Source organism: Microcaecilia unicolor, chromosome 5 (assembly GCF_901765095.1).
Source record: "Microcaecilia unicolor chromosome 5, aMicUni1.1, whole genome shotgun sequence".
In the NCBI taxonomy this organism is placed as follows: domain Eukaryota; kingdom Metazoa; phylum Chordata; class Amphibia; order Gymnophiona; family Siphonopidae; genus Microcaecilia; species Microcaecilia unicolor.
In genome coordinates, this window is record NC_044035.1 from 97893567 (window position 1) to 97913137 (window position 19571).

Sequence of the window (19571 nt, forward strand, 5' to 3'; positions counted from 1 at the left end):
AAACTTACAGTATTCTAAAGGTTACATGTATTTGTTTGAGCTCTGCCCAAGCTACAACCATATGTACTTCTCTGTTGCAAATACATGCTATGTAAGTTAAGTGGGAATTTACAGAAAAGCGCTTAGGTAGAATTTTGACAGTTACACACATGTGCAAACATCGTCAAGAAGGAGCACCAAACTTTAAGCACCAAGATGGAAATTCTATAAAAGAAGTTTTGCATGGAACTTCCATTATAGAATATCAGTCTAAGTCTTCAGTTTTGTGCCTAACTTTAGGCATGAGCAATTATACCGTGTCCAAGGTATTCTATAACCTGCGTAACTCCTAGGAACGCATCTGACTTGCCCATGCCCCTCCTATGTCTATGCATCCTAGATGTTTCATGCATTAGAAACTACTTGTGTAACTTCTAGATTAGCGACTAAAAGCAGCTGAATGCACAACTGCTAATTGGTGCCAATTACCATTAATTTAAGCCAGTTGGCTGTTAACACCAATTAACAGTCAATTATTACGAGTTGCATGCGCAACTAACCTTATTCTATAAATTTTATGTGAATTTTGCACACCAAGCATAAAAGTTGGGCCCCCAATTATAGAGAATTAAGGGGATAGTGCATAAAAGCCATTATTCTAAACATCTAAGCGCATAATCAGTGTAGAAATGTTAGCACCCATGTAATAGAGAATTACCCCCATACCTCTGGATTCCATAAAGTGTGAGTAAAGTTGCACGCGCAAATCTGGTCACATTCTGGATCTGTGTGTGCAACTTAATTAACGAGTCAATCAGCGCTGATAATTGCCAGTTATCAATTATTGACACTAATTGGCATTAATTACAATTTACATAAACTGTAAGCATATTCTGTAAAGTTATGTGCGTAAATTCTAAGGTGCCTAGCTGAAAAAGCGGCGTGGTCATGGACGTTTCTAAAAACTATGTGCGTTGTTACAGAATATACCTGGTCCACACCTAATTTAGGCATATGCATTTACACCAAGTTTTACTTGGTGTTAACTGCCAGCAACTAAATTTAGTCACGTGGATCGGCGCTAGGCGTATTCATTTTAGCAATAACTTTTTTGTGTGTGATATATAGAATCTAGCCCATAGTGACTAACTCATGAACTAAAATGAGCCCGTCATTAAATCAATAGTATATCAAAAAACATTTTTCATAATGCAAAACAAACAAGTTTAAATCACAAAAGAAATCTGTGGTTCAAAAATTAGTGCAGATTCTAATACTACACTTAAATACTTTGTTACATTTTGTCTTTTCAACTCAAAACCCTGGATAGCAAGTATACATTTCAATCCCTGTCAACTATATTTTTAAAAAATCCACATTTAGAAGGGCTTAACTTCAATCTGTGTACACACAACCATTCACTAACACGGGATGGGCAATCTGTGGGCCGACAACAAATTTTATGTGGCCCACAAGATGATCTTCCCTTGCCCTAGTCCCACGGGACTGAAGAAAAGTACCTGACCCAGCTCACTCAGTATCGACAATTAACTTTGACACAGAGGAGCCTTGATACCATATGTGCAAAGGCCCTGCTGGTCCCACCCCCTCTGACACATACCCATCAGAGGGAGCAGGACCAGCAGCACCCTCATGCATTTGGCACCAAGGTTCCTCTGAGCCGAAGTTAACTGCCAACACTGAGTGAGCTGGGCCAGGTACTTTTGTTTGTAGAGAGGGTAAGTTCTAAAAGGGAGACTGGCAGCAGGAGGAGTGCTTGAAAGGGGAAAAAGAAAGAGGATATGCATAGGAGTGGGGGATTAGGAGAGAAGGGGTAAACCTGGGTGGCATGAGAGAGAAGGTATAAACTTGATACAGTAGTTGCTTCAGGAGGAAAACTCTAGGTTAGCAAGTGCCCCCCTTCAGGAAAATAAACATTCATGATTAAGATTGGGGGAGTGGGGAGAGCAGTCTCAGGAAATTGGGCAAAAATGCTTGAACTTTGTGACTGAATGGAGACAAAGGATGATGGAAGTGGGGTAGGGATTCAGGGACAATGCGGTACCAAGGACAAGCATATGGGTGGGGGATTCTGCAACAGTGTGTTAAGATGGGTTGAGGTATTTGAGACAAGGATAAAAACGTTGGTGGGGGGATGGAGAGATGGTGTAAAACTGTGAAGTGCTCAGAGGCTCTGGGGAAGAGAGAGAAGTGATGGTTCTATGAAGGGATATAGAAGATGGAATAGAGAAGCCAGAGAGGAAGTGAAAGGGGGTTATGGGAAGCTAATTAGATGAAAAGGGAAGAAAGGGAAGAAAGTGACTGGGAACATCCTAATTAGAAAAATAAATTAATATCAGTAAAAGAAAAAGGATTTTATTTTCAGTTTTTAGTGAATGAAAAAATATCAGTTTTGGCAATGTGCTTTTCTTAAATCTTTGTATTTTGCTTAGTACAGTATGAAATACATTTTTTTTTAATTCTCCTGTGTTGTAGTGCTCAAAGAGATTGTGATTTTTCAGGATTAATGTTTTTAATTTTTGGTCTTCATTCTGTAATTAATGAGGGTTAGTCAGTGTTCTGTTTGTTAGGGATTTTGTTAGCATGTATTTTCTGTTTGGGGATTATAAGAATCTGATTTGTTTGGCTTTTCCTGTAGAAAGTGTTCTGTGTCTGCAGTGCTGCCTTTTTAAAAAGTACAGTTCTTCCTGCTTCTGTCCTGAAAGTTGGTGCTTTTATGGCACAAAATGTTTACTACACAGATTCTGAGGGTGAAGTTCAATTTCTTTTAATGGCTGGGAGTGGCCTGTGAGCAAGTGACTTTCCTTAGCATCCCTCCGGACAGGTCCTGAAAGTGACTTATGGTTGTGCACGCCTTCCAGCAGGTGGAGACTAAGAATTCTGACTAAAGCTAATAAGAGCCCTGGGTTACTAGAGGAAGATTCAGTATTCTCAGTCTCCAGCAGGTGGAAGGTGGTGAGCCCTTCAGTCTCTCTCTTGCTGTTTAATCTTTCCCTTTCTTTAAAAAAAAAAAAAAAAAGATTCTATTTCTATCTTAGTGCTTTCTCTCCTGTGCACTGGTGTTTAAAAAAAAAAAAGTCCAGAACTCTTTACAGCAGAGGCTGAGGCCCGTGGGGCTACTCTTAAAAGCCTTGAGGGTGTCACACTCGGGTGGCCAGGTCCCTCCCCTGTTAGATATTTGTGCAGGCTACAGTTCATTGATAGGTTGGCCTCACATTAGCCTCAGCCCCTTCGCAGGAAGTGGGGTCTGAGGACTGGGGGAGAGAGCCACAGCTTTCTTGGTTAAAAAAAAAAAAAAAAAAGACGCAAACAGGCAAAGCAGCTCTGTTTGTCTCCGCTGATTTTGACTGCACCCTTTCCGGTGGCGGTAACATTGGGTGTTTAGAGGCTGTCTTTCCTTCTCTTCAAGAAGTTTTCCCATGCATTAAAAAAAAAAGGGGGGGCACCATGGCAGAAAAGCTCCAGCGCTGTTCTGTCAGAGAAGAGGTCTTTTGGCAGCCAGTGCCTGTAAGTATTGTATCGCTAGAGAATTTTAGCCACTTTCTGTTTCTTCTGAACCTCCAGCTGTATCAGCCTCTGCAGTTTCTTTTTAGGCTAAAGCGAGGGGCGCGTTAGTCACACCCTCCGGTTTTGGCGGGAATCACCACTATTTTGGAGCAGCAGCCTGCTATGTTCCCATGCAGTTATCAGAGGCTTCTTCGCTGCCTGCAGCTACACAGGGGGGAGTTCCTGAGGGGGCATTCCCTCCTGAGTTTGTGTTGCAGATGTATCAGGCCTTTCTGTTACACAAATCAGCTCTCTCTTCAGCACTTCCTTCTGACATGTCAGGGAGACTTAGATCCTCAGCCAATAGCCTAGGGTTTCCTGTCAACGAGAGGAGGACAATGCTTCAGACACAGATCCGGAGATGCTCTTCCTTGAGGAAGACCTTGCTGTGGGAGAACCGGAGTTCTCGGAGGACACTGAGCCTGCAGATCCAGTTGCAGATGCGCTCCTCCCTGGAGAGGAACCCTCTATAATAAGAATTTTTCATAAAGAAGATTTGCAGGAGTTCATATCTTTGGTTTCTTCTAATTTAAATTTTGAAGGAGTTTGTGGCTGTGCAAGAGCGCAAGGTCGATCTTCTAGTCTGCTACCTACGTTCCTGTGTTGCCGAACGCCTTTGGCTGAAATCCTGTGCCCATGCTGACTTCATACATTTCAAATTCTTGCTGACCTCCTTCCAGTCTACTCTTTTACTTGCCAAACAAGATTATTCTCTTGGTTCAAACTCTCGACGTCTCTTTGCCACACTGAACTCTCTCCTCAAAGTGTCTTCACCTCCAACTCCCTCATCACTTTCTCCCCAGACTCTGGCTGAGTACTTTCATGATAAGGTTCACAGGATTAAACTTGAATTCTCAACCAGGTCACCTCCACCTCTCCTTCCTTTAGTCCATTCTATCAACCCTCCTACCCCTGCCTCATAGTAACATAGTAACATAGTAGATGACGGCAGATAAAGACCTGCATGGTCCATCCAGTCTGCCCATGACAAACTCATATGTGTATACCTTACCTTGAATTTGTACCTGTCCTTTTCAGGGCACAGACCATATAAGTCTGCCCAGCAGTATTTCTCGCCTCCCAACCACCAGTCCCGCCTCCCATCACCGGCTCTGGTACAGACCGTATAAGTCTGCCCTCCCCTATCCTCGCCTCCCAACCACCACCCCCCTCTTCCCCCCAACTGCTCCGCCACCCAATTTCAGCTAAGCTTCTGAGGATCCATTCCTTCTGCACAGGATTCCTCTATGCATATCCCACGCATGTTTGAACTCCGTTACCGTTTTCATCTCCACCACCTCCCGCGGGAGGGCATTCCAAGCGTCCACCACCCTCTCCGTGAAAAAATACTTCCTGACATCTTTCCTGAGTCTGCCCCCCTTCAATCTCATTTCATGTCCTCTCGTTCTACCGCCTTCCCATCTCCGGAAAAGGTGCATTTGCGGATTTATACCTTTCAAATATTTGAACGTCTGTATCATATCACCCCTGTTCCTCCTTTCCTCCAGGGTGTACATGTTCAGGTCAGCAAGCCTTTCTTTATACGTCTTGGAACGTAAATCCCATACCATCCTCGTAGCTTTTCTTTGCACCGCTTCCATTTTTTTTAACATCCTTCGCAAGATACGGCCTCCAAAACTGAACACAATACTCCAGGTGGGGCCTCACCAACGTCTTATACAGGGGCATTAAAACCTCCTTTCTTCTGCTGGTCACTCCTCTCTCTATACAGCCTAGCAATCTTCTAGCTACTGCCACCGCCTTGTCGCACTGTTTCGTCGCCTTCAGGTCCTCAGATACTATCACCCCAAGATCCCTCTTTCCCTGTCCGTGCCTATCAGACTCTCCCCGCCTAACACATACGTCTCCCTTGGATTTCTACTCCCCAAGTGCATCACTTTGCATTTCTTCGCATTGAATTTTAATTACCAAACGTTAGACCATTCTTCTAGCTTCTTCAGATCTTTTTTCATGGTTTCCACACCCTCCGGGGTGTCCACTCTGTTGGAAATCTTGGTGTCATCCGCAAAAAGGCAAACCTTACCTTGTAACCCCTCGGCAATGTCACTCACAAATATATTGAACAGAATCGGCCCCAGCACCGATCCCTGAGGCACTCCACTACTCACTTTTCCCTCCTCCGAGCGAACTCCATTCACCACCACCCTCTGGCGTCTGTCCGTCAACCAGTTCCTAATCCAGTTCACCACTTCGGGTCCTATCTTCAGGCCGTCTAGTTTATTTAAGAGCCTCCTGTGGGGAACCGTGTCAAAAGCCTTGCTGAAATCTAAGTAGATGACGTCCATAGCACGTCCTTGATTTAATTCTCCCGTCACCCAGTCAAAGAATTCAATGAGATTCGTTTGGCACGATTTCCCTTTGGTGAAACCATGTTGTCTCGGATCTTGCAACTTATTGGCTTCCAGGAAATTCACTATCCTCTCCTTCAGCATGGCTTCCATTACTTTTCCAATAACCGAAGTGAGGCTTACCGGCCTGTAGTTTCCAGCTTCTTCCCTATCCCCACTTTTGTGAAGAGGGACCACCTCCGCCGTTCTCCAATCCCTCGGAACCTCTCCCGTCTCCAAGGATTTATTAAACAAGTCTTTAAGAGGACCCGCCAGAACCTCTCTGAGCTCCCTCAGTATTCTGGGGTGGATCCCGTCCGGCCCCATGGCTTTGTCCACCTTCAGCTTTCCAAGTTGTTGATACACACTCTCTTCCGTGAACGGCGCTCTATCCACCTCATTTTCAGGTGTACTTTTGCCAGTCCCTCTCGGTCCTTCGCCAGGGTTTTCTTCAGTGAAAACAGAACAAAAGTATCTATTTAGCAAATTGGCTTTTTCTTCATCATTTTCTACATAGTGTTTTGTTGTTTCTTTTAGTCTCACAATTCCCTTTATAGTCTTTCTCCTTTCACTAATATACCTGAAGAAGTTTTTGTCTCCCCTCCTTACATTTCTAGCCATTTGTTCTTCCGCTTGCGCCTTCGCCAGACGTACCTCTCTCTTGGCTTCTTTCAGTTTCATCCGGTATTCCTCCCTGTGTTTCTCCTCTTGAGATTTTCTATATTTCTGGAACGCTAACTCTTTAATCTTTATTTTCTCAGCCACTTGCTTTGAGAACCATATCGGTTTCCTTTTTCTCTTGCTTTTATTTACTCTCCTTACATAAAGGTCTGTGGCCCTGTTTATTACTTCTTTTAGCCTGGACCACTGTCCTTGCACTTCTCGTATGTCCTCCCAGCCCATCAGCTCCTTCCTCAGGTATTCTCCCATTTTGTTAAAGTCAGCTCGCTTGAAATCGAGGACTTTGAGTTTAGAGTGGCTGCCGTCCACATGAGCTGTTACATCAAAACAAACCGTTTGATGGTCACTGTTTCCCAGGTGTGCAGCCACTCGGACATTTGACACACTATCCCCATTTGTGAGCACCAGATCCAACGTGGCCCCCTCCCTCGTGGGTTCGTTCACCATTTGTCTGAGCAGAGCACTTTGGAAAGCATCCACAATCTCTCTACTTCTTTCCGATTTTGCAGACGGAACCTTCCAATCTACATCCGGCAGATTAAAATCTCCCAACAACAGCACCTCTCTTTTCTTCCCCAACTTTTGAATATCAGTGATCAGATCTTTATCTAGTTCTTCCAATTGTGTCGGAGGTCTATAGACAACACCCACGTGGACCAATGTTCTATCCTCTCTTTTTAAGGTGATCCATATCGCTTCTTCCTTTCCCCAGTTCCCTGTCATTTCAGTCGCTGGGATATCATTTCTGACATACAGAGCTACTCCTCCACCTATACGTCCCTCTCTATCCTTCCTAAAAAGATTATAGCCTGGTATGTTTACATCCCATTCATGAGAATCATTGAGCCATGTCTCTGTGACTGCAACTATGTCCAAGTCAGACTCCAAAATCAGGGCTTGAAGGTCAGGAATTTTCTTGCTTACACTGCGAGCATTTGTGGTCATCGCTTTCCATGTACATTTCCTAGTATGTGTTTTGGTTTTAGTGATTTGTGAGGGTGTTTTCTCTTTGGGTACCTTCTCATATTTTTGTTCCCCCTTCCCTGCTTTTTCTTCTTTTTCTTCTTTTTCCACTTCAGTTTTATTTTCAGGAACATCAGAGTGCTGTAGTGGAGCAAAAGAATTTTGTAGTGGCAACACTTGTGCGGGCGGATGCTTCTGTGTCACATGATGAAGTCTGCCCGAGCCTACTGTGAACCATCTGTTCTTATGTGGTTTTATTCTTTGAGGCAGTGGTGAGAAGTTATGATTCTGCACAGTCCTATAAGTTGCTTTAATTGCATCTAATTCTTGCATTACTTTACAGAGCTCTTGTTTTAAAGTAGATAGCTGAAGACAGATAGGACAAGCTTTGAGTCTCCAGATGATTGGCCTTGAAACTAAAGCATCACAATTATTGCAGAGAATAAAAGTCATCCTGATTGGTTGAAATGGGTATGAACAGGTGTACTATGTTGAAGTAATAGCCTGCAAGACTGCCTGTGTATGATTGGGTAAAGTTAATGAGGACTGGTTTGTCTATAAATGAGTGGCAAACCCTGGGGTGGGTGGCTTGTGGGGTGGGAGGGTGGGATTATAAGTCCCAAAGTGTCAGCTGAATGCTGCTGTTATCAAGGGAATGCTCTAGTTGAATGGACCCAAATGGTCCAGTTTGAGCAAGAATTTTCACTTGATTTAACTTTTAAAACTGATATTGCTAACTTTCCTTATCACTAAGTCTAAATATTCCCAATAATTATAGCAGTTCCTCTCTATCAGAGTTTAGCAGGAACAGGAAGAAAGCCAGAAAGAAAGAGAGAGAGGTTTCACAGTGCTAAATAAAAATTATTAAGCAATAAGCATTAAACGTTTAAAGAGATTATCAGGTAGCTCACCTAGAGAAACCAGCTAGTTGAGAAGTGTGGGGATTTATAGGTCAGAATTAAACCTTTCCTTTGCAGGAGATTTTGGTTCAGATTCCAGCACCTGCGAAGTTAGAAATAACTTTTCTTCCTTTTCTAAAATCACTGAAGAGGAAACTACACATTTTCTTTCCTCCTCCGATCCTATTCCCAACCATCTACTTAACACTATCTCTCCTACTGTCATCCCTTTTATCTGTCATATCCTCAATCTTTCCCTCCACTGCAACTGTTCCTGATGCCTTCAAACATGCCTTCATCACACCACTCCTTAAAAAACCTTCATTGGACCCCTACCTGTCCTTCCAACTATCGCCCCATCTCCCTCCTCCCTTTTCTATCCAAGATACTTAAACATGCTTGTTCACCGCAGTTGCCTTGACTTTCTTTCCTCTCAAGCTATTCTTGTTCCACTTCAATCTGGCTTTCGCCCGCTTCATTCCACTGAAACAGCACTTGCTAAAGTGTCCAATGACCTGTTCCTGGCCAGATCTAAAGGCCTCTATTCTATCCTCATCCTTCTCGATCTATCTGCTGCTTTTGACACTGTTGATCATAGCCTACTCCTTGATATGCTGTCTCACTTGGATTTCAGGGCTCTGTTCTTTCCTGGTTTTCTTCTTATCTCTCCCATCGTACTTTTAGTGTATACTCTAGTGGATCCTCCATTTCTATCCCACTGTCAGTTGGTGTACCTCAGGGATCTGTCCTGGGACCTGTTCTTTTCTCCATCTATACTTCTTCCCTTAGTACTCTGATCTCATCCCATGATTTTCAGTACCATCTTTATGCTGATGACTCCCAGATCTACCTCTCCACACCAGAAATTTCAGAAGGAATTTCAGGCCAAAGTGTCAGTCTGCCTGTCTGACATTGCCGCCTGGATGTCTCACCACCATCTGAAACTAAACATGACCGACTGAGCTTATCTCTCCCCCTAAACCAACCTCTCCTCTTCCCCCATTCTCTATTTCTGTGGATACCACTCTCATCCTCCCTGTCTCATCAGCTCCTAACCTTAGGGTCATCTTCGACTCCTCTCTCTCTCCTTCTGTGAACATATTCAGCAGACTGCTAAAACCTGTCGTTTCTTTCTCTATATCACCACCAAAATTCGCCCTTTCCTTTCTGAGCACACTACCAGAACCCTTATCCACACTTTTATCACCTCTCTCTTAGACTATTGCAACTTGCTTCTCACAGGTCTCCCACTTAACCATCTCTCTCCTCTTCAATATGTTCAAAATTCTGCCGCACGACTTATATTCCGCCAGTGTCGCTATGCTCGTATTAGCCCTCTCCTCAAGTCACTTCACTGGCTCCGTATCCATTTCCGCATACAGTTCAAACTCCTCTTATAAGTAGTAGTAGTAGTAGTAGTCGTCAAGGGCATTAGAAAGGCTGGTAAAACGTTTCCTATGCATCAGGACATCAGAGATATCATCCAAGCTCAGTGGGACATGCCAGATCCTCCTTTTCATCTTTCAAGATCCATGGTTCGTCTATACCCAGTTCCGAATCAAAACAAGTCTCTCCTCAAACCTCTGGTGGTTGATGCAGTTGCCACCGCAGTTACCAAGATAAATATGGGGGCACAGCTCTCAAAGATATGCAAGATCAACGTATGGAATCTGTTTTGAAGAATACTTTTGATGTCTCTGCTCTGGTGGAGAAGGCAGCCATCTGTGGATCTTTAGTAGCCAGGGCGTGTTTTCGCTGGTCCGAGAGAGTTTTAGATAGGACTTCAGATGAATTCTCTTTAATAGATGAGGAGGTAAGGAAGATAGAGATGGGCACTGCTTTCTTAGCAGATACTTTATAAGATTTGTTAAGGGCTTCTTCTAAGTCTATGTCCTTAAGTGTCTCTGCGTGTCAGTCACTTTGACTTCGATATTAGTCAGTTGATTCGGCTTCTAAGTCTAAACTCAGTAAGCTCCCCTTTCGAGGATCTTTTCTATTCGGTGACGAGCTTGATAATTTGGGTAAGAGTCTAGGAGATACTAAGGTTCCTCGACTACCTGAGGATCGTGCTAGATAAGCTGGTCACGGTCTTCTTTCTAATCAGGCATGTGGCAGAAATTTTCATAGGATCAGATTGGGCAGGGTGGCTACTGCTCAGAAGTCTCGATATTTTCAGAGATTCTAGTCTTTTCAAGGTACCCGGCGTCGAGGCAGAGATGCAGCTACTTCCTTTCAGTCCCATTCACGTCCTTCCCAATGAAGGTCTCCGGGCCCAGCCTCCAATTTCTCAGGGAGCTCGTTTGGCTCAATTCTATTGGAGGTGGGTCCAGATTGACCAGGATCAGTGGGATCCCGAGGTTATTCGTGACAGGTACCCCTTAGAGTTTGCACAGCAGCTGCCAGATGCTTTCCTGGAGTCTCCCTGTCGATCTCATCTCAAGGCGCGAGCAGTCAGGGATACCCTAGAGAGGCTGTCTGTCCGGTTTCTCCTACGGAGATCAGAACAGGTCGCTATTCCATTTACCTTGTCATCCCAAAGAAAGGGACCTTTTGACCAATTTTGGATCTCAAGGCAGTCAACCGAACGCTCAAGGTCACCAGTTTTCATATGGAAACTATCCAGTGATAGTGGCTGTTCAGTCTGGGGAGTTTTTGACAGCTCTAGGTTTAACAGAGGCCTACTTGCACATTCCGATTTACCATTGAACCAGTGATTTCTTCGCTTTGTAGTTTTGGGCAATCATTATCAGTTTTGTGCCCTGCCTTTCGGCCTAGCTATGGCTCCTCGTACCTTTAGAAGGTCATGGTGGTGGTGGTAGCGGCCCTCAGGAAAGAGGGCATTCTAGTTCATCTTTACCTGGATGATTAGTTGATCAGAACAAAGTCATACTCAGGAGAGTCTGCAGCCCACGAGATGAGTAGTTCAGTTTCTTCAATCTCTCGGTTGGGTGGTAATCCCCACTCAAGAGCTGCTTAGTGCTGTCTCAGACTCTCAGTATCTCGAAGTCTCCTTTGATACTCTGCAAGAGCGAGTGTTTCTGCTGCAGAACAGGACTGTCAAACTTCAAGATCAGATTCGTACTCTCCTGCGCAAACACATACCGTGTGCGAGAGATTATCTTCAGGTCTTAGGATCTATGGCAGCGAAAATAGAGGTAGTTTCTTGGGTCAGAGCGCACACAAGACCTCTACAGAACTCCTTCTTGTCCTGTTGGTTTCCACAGTCGGGTTCGCTGCATGTCAGGCTGATACTTAGATCTCTGGAGTTGGGGAGTCTCCGTTGGTGGCTTCGAACACAAAATCCGACCAAGAGTTCCTTTGGAGCCACCTCAATAGGTAATAGTAACAACTGATGCCGTCTCAGGAGCTGGGGAGCTCACTGTATGGGGCATTTGGCTCAAGGACTTTGGTCACAAGAGGAAGCATGTTGCTTGATCAATATGTTGGAAACAGGAGCAATTTGTCTGGGCCTAGAAGCATTTCGGCACCTGCTGGAAAACAAGCCCATGGGCATTCTCTCGGTCAATGCAACGGCAGTAGCTTACGTCAACTGGCAAGGAGGAATGGGAGCTCAGTGCAGCAGCATTTCAAGCTGTTCTTGATCGCTGGGGACTCTCAGTCTTATGGCTACAAAAATCATAAGTACATAAGTAATGCCACACTGGGAAAAGACCAAGGGTCCATCGAGCCCAGCATCCTGTCTACGACAGCGGCCAATCCAGGCCAAGGGCACCTAGCGAGCTTCCCAAATGTATAAACATGTTATTCCTGGAACTGTGGATTTTTCCCAAGTCCATTTAGTAGTGGTTTATAGACTTGTCCTTTAGGAAACCGTCTAACCCCTTTTTAAACTCTGCTAAGCTAACAGCCTTCATCACGTACTCCGACAATGAATTCCAGAGTTTAATTATGAGTTGAGTGAAAAACGATTTTCTCCGATTTGTTTTAAATTTACTACACTGTAGTTTCATCGCATGCCCCCTAGTCCTAGTATTTTTGGAAAGCGTGAACAGACGCTTCACATCCACCTGTTCCACTCCACTCATTATTTTATATACCTCTATCATGTCTCCCCTCAGCAGTCTCTTATCCAAGCTGAAAAGCCATAGCCTCCTTAGTCTTTCTTCATAGGGAAGTCGTCCCATCCCCGCTATCATTTTAGTCGCCCTTCGCTGCACCTTTTCCAATTCTACTATATCTTTCTTGAGATGCGGTGACCAGAATTGAACACAATACTCAAGGTGCGGTCGCACCATGGAGTGATACAACGGCATTATAACATCCTCACACCTGTTTTCCATACCTTTCCTAATAATACCCAACATTCTATTCGCTTTCCTAGCCACAGCAGCACACTGAGCAGAAGGTTTCAGTGTATTATCGACGACGACATCCATATCCCTTTCTTGGTCCGTAACTCCTAACATGGAACCTTACATGACGTAGCTATAATTCAGGTTCTTTTTTCCCACATGCATCACCTTGCACTTGCTCATATTAAACGTCATCTGCCATTTAGCTGCCCAGTCTCCCAGTCTCGTAAGGTCCTTCTGTAATTTTTCACAATCCTGTCGCGAGTTAACGACTTTGAATAACTTTGTGTCATCAGCAAATTTAATTACCTCGCTAGTTACTCCCATCTCTAAATCATTTATAAATATATTAAAAAGCAGCGGTCCTAGCACAGACCCCTGAGGAACCCCACTAACTACCCTTCTCCATTGTGAATACTGCCCATTTAACCCCACTCTCTACCCTTCTCCATTGTGAATACTGCCCATTTAACCCCACTCTCTGTTTCCTATCCTTCAACCAGTTTTTAATCCACAATAGGACATTTCCTCCTATCCCATGACCCTCCAATTTCCTCTGTAGCCTTTCATGAGGTACCTTGTCAAACGCCTTTTGAAAATCCAGATACACAATATCAACCGGCTCCCCTTTGTCCACGTTTGTTTAGTCCTTCAAAGAATTGAAATAAATTGGTCAGGCAAGATTTCCCCACACAAAAGCCATGCTGACTTGGTCTCAGTAATCCATGTCCTTGGATGTGCTCTGTAATTTTGTTTTTGACAATAGCCTCTACCATTTTCACCGGCACCGACGTCAGACTCGCCGGTCTATAATTTCCCGGATCTCCCCTGGAACCTTTTTTTAAAATCGGCATAACATTGGCCAATCTTCCGGTACCAAGCTCGATTTTAAGGATAAATTGCATATCACTAACAGTAGCTCTGCAAGCTCATTTTTCAGTTCTATCAGTACTCTAGGATGAATATCATCCAGTCCAGGAGATTTGCTACTCTTCAGTTTGCTGAACTACCCCATTACGTCCTCCAGGTTTACCGTGTAGTCAGTAAGTTTCTCCGACTCGTTCGCTTGAAATACCATTTCTGACACCGGTATGTCATCCAAATCTTCCTTGGTGAAGACCGAAGCAAAGAATTCATTCAATCTCTCCGCTACGTCTTTATCTTCCTTGATCGCCCTTTGTACCCCTCGGTCATCCAGCGGCCCAACCGATTCTTTTGCTGGCTTCCTGCTTTTAATATACCGAAAAAAATCTTTTGCTATGTTTTTTTGCCTCTAATGCTATTTTTTTTTTTTCGTAATCCCTCTTGGCCTTCTTTATCTGCGCCTTGCATTTGCTTTGACACTCCTTATGCTGCTTCTTGTTTTTTTCAGATGGTCCCTTCTTCCATTTTCTGAAGGCGTTTCTTTTAGCCCTGATAGCTTCCTGCACCTCACTTTTCAACCATGTCGGCTGTCTTTTGAAGTTCCATCTTTCTTTTCTAATTCGCAGAATATGTTTGGCCTGGGCCTCCAGGATGGTATTTTTGAACAGCGTCCATGCCTGTTGTACAGTTTTTACCCTCTCAGTTGTCCCCCTAAGTTTTTTTTTTTTTAACCGTTCTTCTCATTTTATCATAGTAAACAATTCCAAGGTGCCATGGTTTTCAGTCGAAGGAAGGATCTCAAAGCAGAGGGCGTAGATGTTGTTCTTCAACCGTGGCCATCGGATCTTCTTTATGCGTTTCCTCCATGGCCTCTTCTAGGATGTCTCATTCAAAAGATCAAGGTGCACAGAGGTCTAGTAATCCTAGTAGTGCCAGATTGGCCTCGCAGACCTACTGCATCTTCAAGTGGACTCTCCATTGAAGCTTCCAGAGTCTCCCGGCCTTCTGGTCCAGGATCCAGTAGTTCATCCAAATCCGGCTTGATTTTGTCTTGCGGCTTGGCTCTTGAAACAGCACAGTTAAAGAGAGGATATTCTGTCATTGTGATTGTCACGATGCTTTGCTCTGAACGTCAATCGACTTCTCTGAATTATATTCAAACTTGGCGCATTTTTGAATCTTGGTGTGCTGATCAACTATTTCTCCATTTCGTGCATCAGTGGCGCAGACCTTAGATTGTCTACAAGAACATTTTGATAAAAGCTTGGCACTTGTTTCTCTTAAGGTGCAGACTGCAGCATTGTCTTGTTTTGTTGGTCGTGTCTCTAGAAAAACCTTGACTAGTCATCCAGACGTTGTTCGGGTCTCATTCAGCCTCCGTATAGATCCGTCTTCCGGCTTGGGACCTCAATTTAGCTCTCTCAGTTCTTACAAGACCTCTTTTTGACCCTTTGTCTGCTTGCTCTCAAAGATTTGATATTTAAGACGGTATTTTTGGTAGCCATTGCCTTGTCTCGACGCGTGTCAGAGTTGCAGGCTTTTTCCTGTCAAACTCCTTTTTTGGAGATTTCTAAGCCACGGGTAGTTTTATGCCCCATTCCTTCCTGAAGTCTTGTTGCGTTTTCATTTGAACCAAACAGTGGTTTTACCAGTACTGGGTTCTTCCTCCGGTTCACAGGATCAGCGGCATTTGTGTAAACTAGATATCCGGAAAAATTCTTAAGCAATATTTGCAGTCTATGGAAGAATTTAGACAATTGGATCATCTTTTCCTGCTGATTGGGGGTTCCCATAAAGGGTTTGCGGCTAAACCCACCATTTCTAGATGGCTAAAGGAGATGATTGCTTCCCCAATACCTTCTTTCCGGGAAGCCTATTTTGGATGGAGTTAAAGCACACTCTACTGGGGACAAACTGTGTCTTGGGCTGAGTGCTTCTTGGTACCTCCTTTGGAAATATGTAAAGCAGTGTGGTCTTCCTTGCATTCTTTTTCCAAGCATTACAGGCTTGATGTTCAGTGTTGTCAGGATGAATTTTTTGGCACGAGGGTACTCACAGAGGTATTGTTTGGGTCCCTCCCATGAATGTACTGCTTTGCTACTTCCCATCAGTCACTTTCTGGGCCAGTCCGGAGGGATGCTAAGGAAGGAGAAATTAGATCTGCTAATTTGCTTTCCTTTAGTTCCTCCGGATCGGCTCAGACCCCTCCCTATGCTGTAGTATTCAGTTCCATTCTTTTAGATTTGAAAAAAAAAAAAGTCTATGGCATTTTCAAGGGTTTTGGTTTTTTTTTTTTGCGGGGGGGTGGGGGGGGGAGTCCATGTTGAGCTGCTTTGAGCATTTGTGTTTTGGTCTACAGATTATTAAAAAACCAAAACGAGTATTCTCTAACATACTTGTTTCACCTTGAACACTGCTTTTGAGCGTGTGCATATATGTTGAGAGTGGCTGTTGTACAGAAGTTATCCTTTCTTATTTTCTCTCCTGCTTTGTAAAGATAATACTGAATCTTCCTCTAGTAACCCAGGGCTCTTATTAACTCTCATGAGAGTCAGAATTCTCAACCACCAGTCACTTTCTGGGCCAGTCCGGAGGGACTAAAGGAAAGCAAATTAGCAGTTAAGATCTAATTTATCCTTTAGCAAGAGAGAACTTAAGTGGTGTTAGATAAGACTGAAGACGTCACTGAAAAGTCTGCACGAGCAGAAGAATGCATCCAAGCAGTGGTGCAGACAAAAAGAACGAGGGATCAAGCAAAGTGGTGGCTGTGCAGAAACACCAATAACTGCTTAGAAAAGTCTTTTAGTGTTGCTGTACTTCTCTGAAAACTTTAAACAAAAAAAACCCAAAAAACAAACAAACAAAAACTAGGTTTTTCTGAGCTTTGGACATCCCTGTTTTTCAAGAAGAACTCTCGCATATGCTTAGAAAAAGCTTTCTAGGTTTCCTGGGCTCAGAGATCTATACATGTAGGCAACATCATAAGTACATAAGTAGTGCCATACTGGGAAAGACCAAAGGTCCATCTAGCCCAGCATCCTGTCACCGACAGTGGCCAATCCAGGTCAAGGGCACCTGGCACGCTCCCCAAACGTAAAAACATTCCAGACAAGTTATACCTAAAAATGCGGAATTTTTCCAAGTCCATTTAATAGCGGTCTATGGACTTGTCCTTTAGGAATCTATCTAACCCCTTTTTAAACTCCGTCAAGCTAGCCGCCCGTACCACGTTCTCCGGCAACGAATTCCAGAGTCTAATTACACGTTGGGTGAAGAAACATTTTCTCTGATTCGTTTTAAATTTACCACACTGTAGCTTCAACTCATGCCCTCTAGTCCTAGTATTTTTGGATAGCGTGAACAGTCGCTTCACATCCACCCGATCCATTCCACTCATTATTTTATACACTTCTATCATATCTCCCCTCAGCCGTCTCTTCTCCAAGCTGAAAAGCCCTAGCCTTCTCAGCCTCTCTTCATAGGAAAGTCGTCCCATCCCCACTATCATTTTCGTCGCCCTTCGCTGTACCTTTTCCAATTCTACTATATCTTTTTTGAGATCAGATAACATCACTCACTTATATGGATGATTCATTCTACTTGTCAATAGAGAAAGTATAAAAAAGTACAGGTATACTGTGAAGCACCTTTATGATACGAATTAGTCCCTTTCTGTCTCTAAATAAAACAAAATCCTGTGCATAGAAGGGATGCACATAGGCACCCTAGAATTAGAAATTTGTATAAATGTGCTACCTTTTTTATACTAAACATCAACTCTACTCTTACTAGCCATTTACAAAGGATTGAGGTAGCAGCTCGGTGATTAAAATAAGCGGAGTTGTGGAATCTGGGACACCCGTGTTCAAAATTTTGTTTCTCCCGCTGATACTTTCTATGACCTTGGGGAAGTTTCTTCATTGCTTCAGGTACAACTTACATTGTAATTCCACTTGTGTAGGGAACTAACTTGTGTAACTTGGAAAGGGTTATTCAATCTAAAAGTCCAAATCCAACCTAATGAAAAAAACACCAGGAAGTCCTGGTAGTTATCCTACAGGCAGTTAAGCTTATAAGGCTGAGAACTAGAATATATCCTTAGCTATAACAACAAAGATGAGAAAACTGTGAAGACTGAGCGTGCAAAAATGTATCCTTATCTGTCATAAACTACGGTAGAACAAACCATCAATTAAAGTGGTATACCAGTACTGGGTTTTAAGAAAGTTTACAAAATATACCACGATTCCATGATCTCTGAATGGCCAATTCAAAGAATAAGGACCATTTAAGTAAAAAGAAGAAAATGTCTCTTACCTGATAATTTTATTTTCTTTAGTCTGCGAAACCATTCTGAATGAATGGCTTTTTGTGTCATCAGCAGAGTGCAGTTAGGGCTGGTATTCAGTCTATTTTTGTGGTCCCAAAGAAAAGGGGCTCTTTCCGGCCTATTCCGGACCTCAAAGGGACGATTGCATGCCTGCGTATTCAGCAAATCCCCATTGAAGTTTTCCATAGGAAGTATTTGCGCTTCTGTGTGCAGGGACAGCATTTTCAGTTCTGAGCTTTGCCTTTTGGTCTGACTATGACACCTTTCCAAGTTTATGGTGGTGGTGGCTGTGCACCTGTAACCCTTTCACAATCAAGTCCAAGGAAGAGAAATCAGCTGAGCTGTAGCTTGAATGGGCCCCATCTCCGAAATGGCCCGAATCAGGCAATCATCCAGGTATGGGTGAACCCGCACCCCCTGGCGTCTCAGGTGCACAGCCACCAGCACCATAATCTTGGAAAGGGTGCATGGTGCCATAGCCAGGCCAAAAGGCAAAGCTCAAGACTGAAAATTCTGCCCCTGCACATACAAGTGCAAATATTTCCTATTGAAAGCTACAATGGGGATATGCCAAACCTGCAGTCAAGCATTCACCCCTTCCAGGTTCAGAATGGGTCAAAAATTGCCCCCCTTCCTTAGGACCAAAAAATAGACGGAATACCGGCCCTAACCTCTCTCTGCGGTGGCACAAAAAGCCATTTGTTGTGCAGAACGGTTGAGCTGACGCTAAAAAACACGTTTTAAATCTTTAAAAAAAAAAGGATACAAAAGAAAGTGACAGAGTCAAGAAGAAAGGATGCCACATGAATGCATTCTTACAGAATACTGCTACCATGTCAAGTTATTCTGCTTTTGTTAATGTTACCTTGTTAACGGGAACAGTGAGAGCTGGATCTACTTTAGCAACAATTTCTTCTGGCGTATAATAGCCAAAAAGATTACCACCTTGCAACAAACAGTACAGTCTCTTCCAGTGAAGCTGCCCTCCTATTGTTTGCTATAACAAAAACAAATGACTAAATTAGTCACCAAACTCAAAAAAGGGAATTAAAAAGTTAACCCAATATCAAGGAAGCAATCTTTTGAAAACTTCATCTTATTTCTGACTGGTTATGAGTATATATTTCATAGCATAGACCTGAATTTAAAACAAATTAATAATTAAAAAAATATATACTGATTTATCAGTATTTCAATAGCAAAGGCTATTCTTGCTCATTTCTCCAAGGTTCATGAAAGAAACTATAAGGTTAAGAAACAAACATGGGAGACTGAAGTTTTCTATGATGTAAGGCAGCTGCATGTACATTTTGGTGCTTATTATGATGGAATATTTTACAATTCTTTTTGTTATAGGACTTTGCTATTGCTCAGAGGCATAGCCAGGTTCTGATCTCAGGGGGAGCAGACTTTTATAAAATAAGCGCCGGTTGGTGTCAGCTAGACAGCAGTGTCTGTGTTGTTGCTCAGGTGCTATGGCGGGCAATGATTAATACAGGCTGTCTCTGTAGTGTCCTGCCTACAAGGAAACAGTAAGTTACATCAGGAGGCAGGACGCAGAAGAGGTCCCTGGACTGGCCAGAGCAGGCAACCTGTCTTCCTAACTACATAGTAAAAATATTCAGGA

General features: G+C 43.4%; 1 protein-coding gene across 1 annotated transcript in view; it reads right to left on the reverse strand.

The window, feature by feature from the left end:
• The window catches only part of RTKN2 (rhotekin 2), a 233684-nt gene that overhangs the window by 63806 nt on the left and 150307 nt on the right, over positions 1-19571 (reverse strand). Inside the window, exon 10 of the mRNA XM_030203115.1 lies at positions 18810-18941. Coding sequence (XP_030058975.1) covers positions 18810-18941 — 132 coding nt within the window. The remainder of the gene's footprint in view (positions 1-18809; positions 18942-19571) is intronic.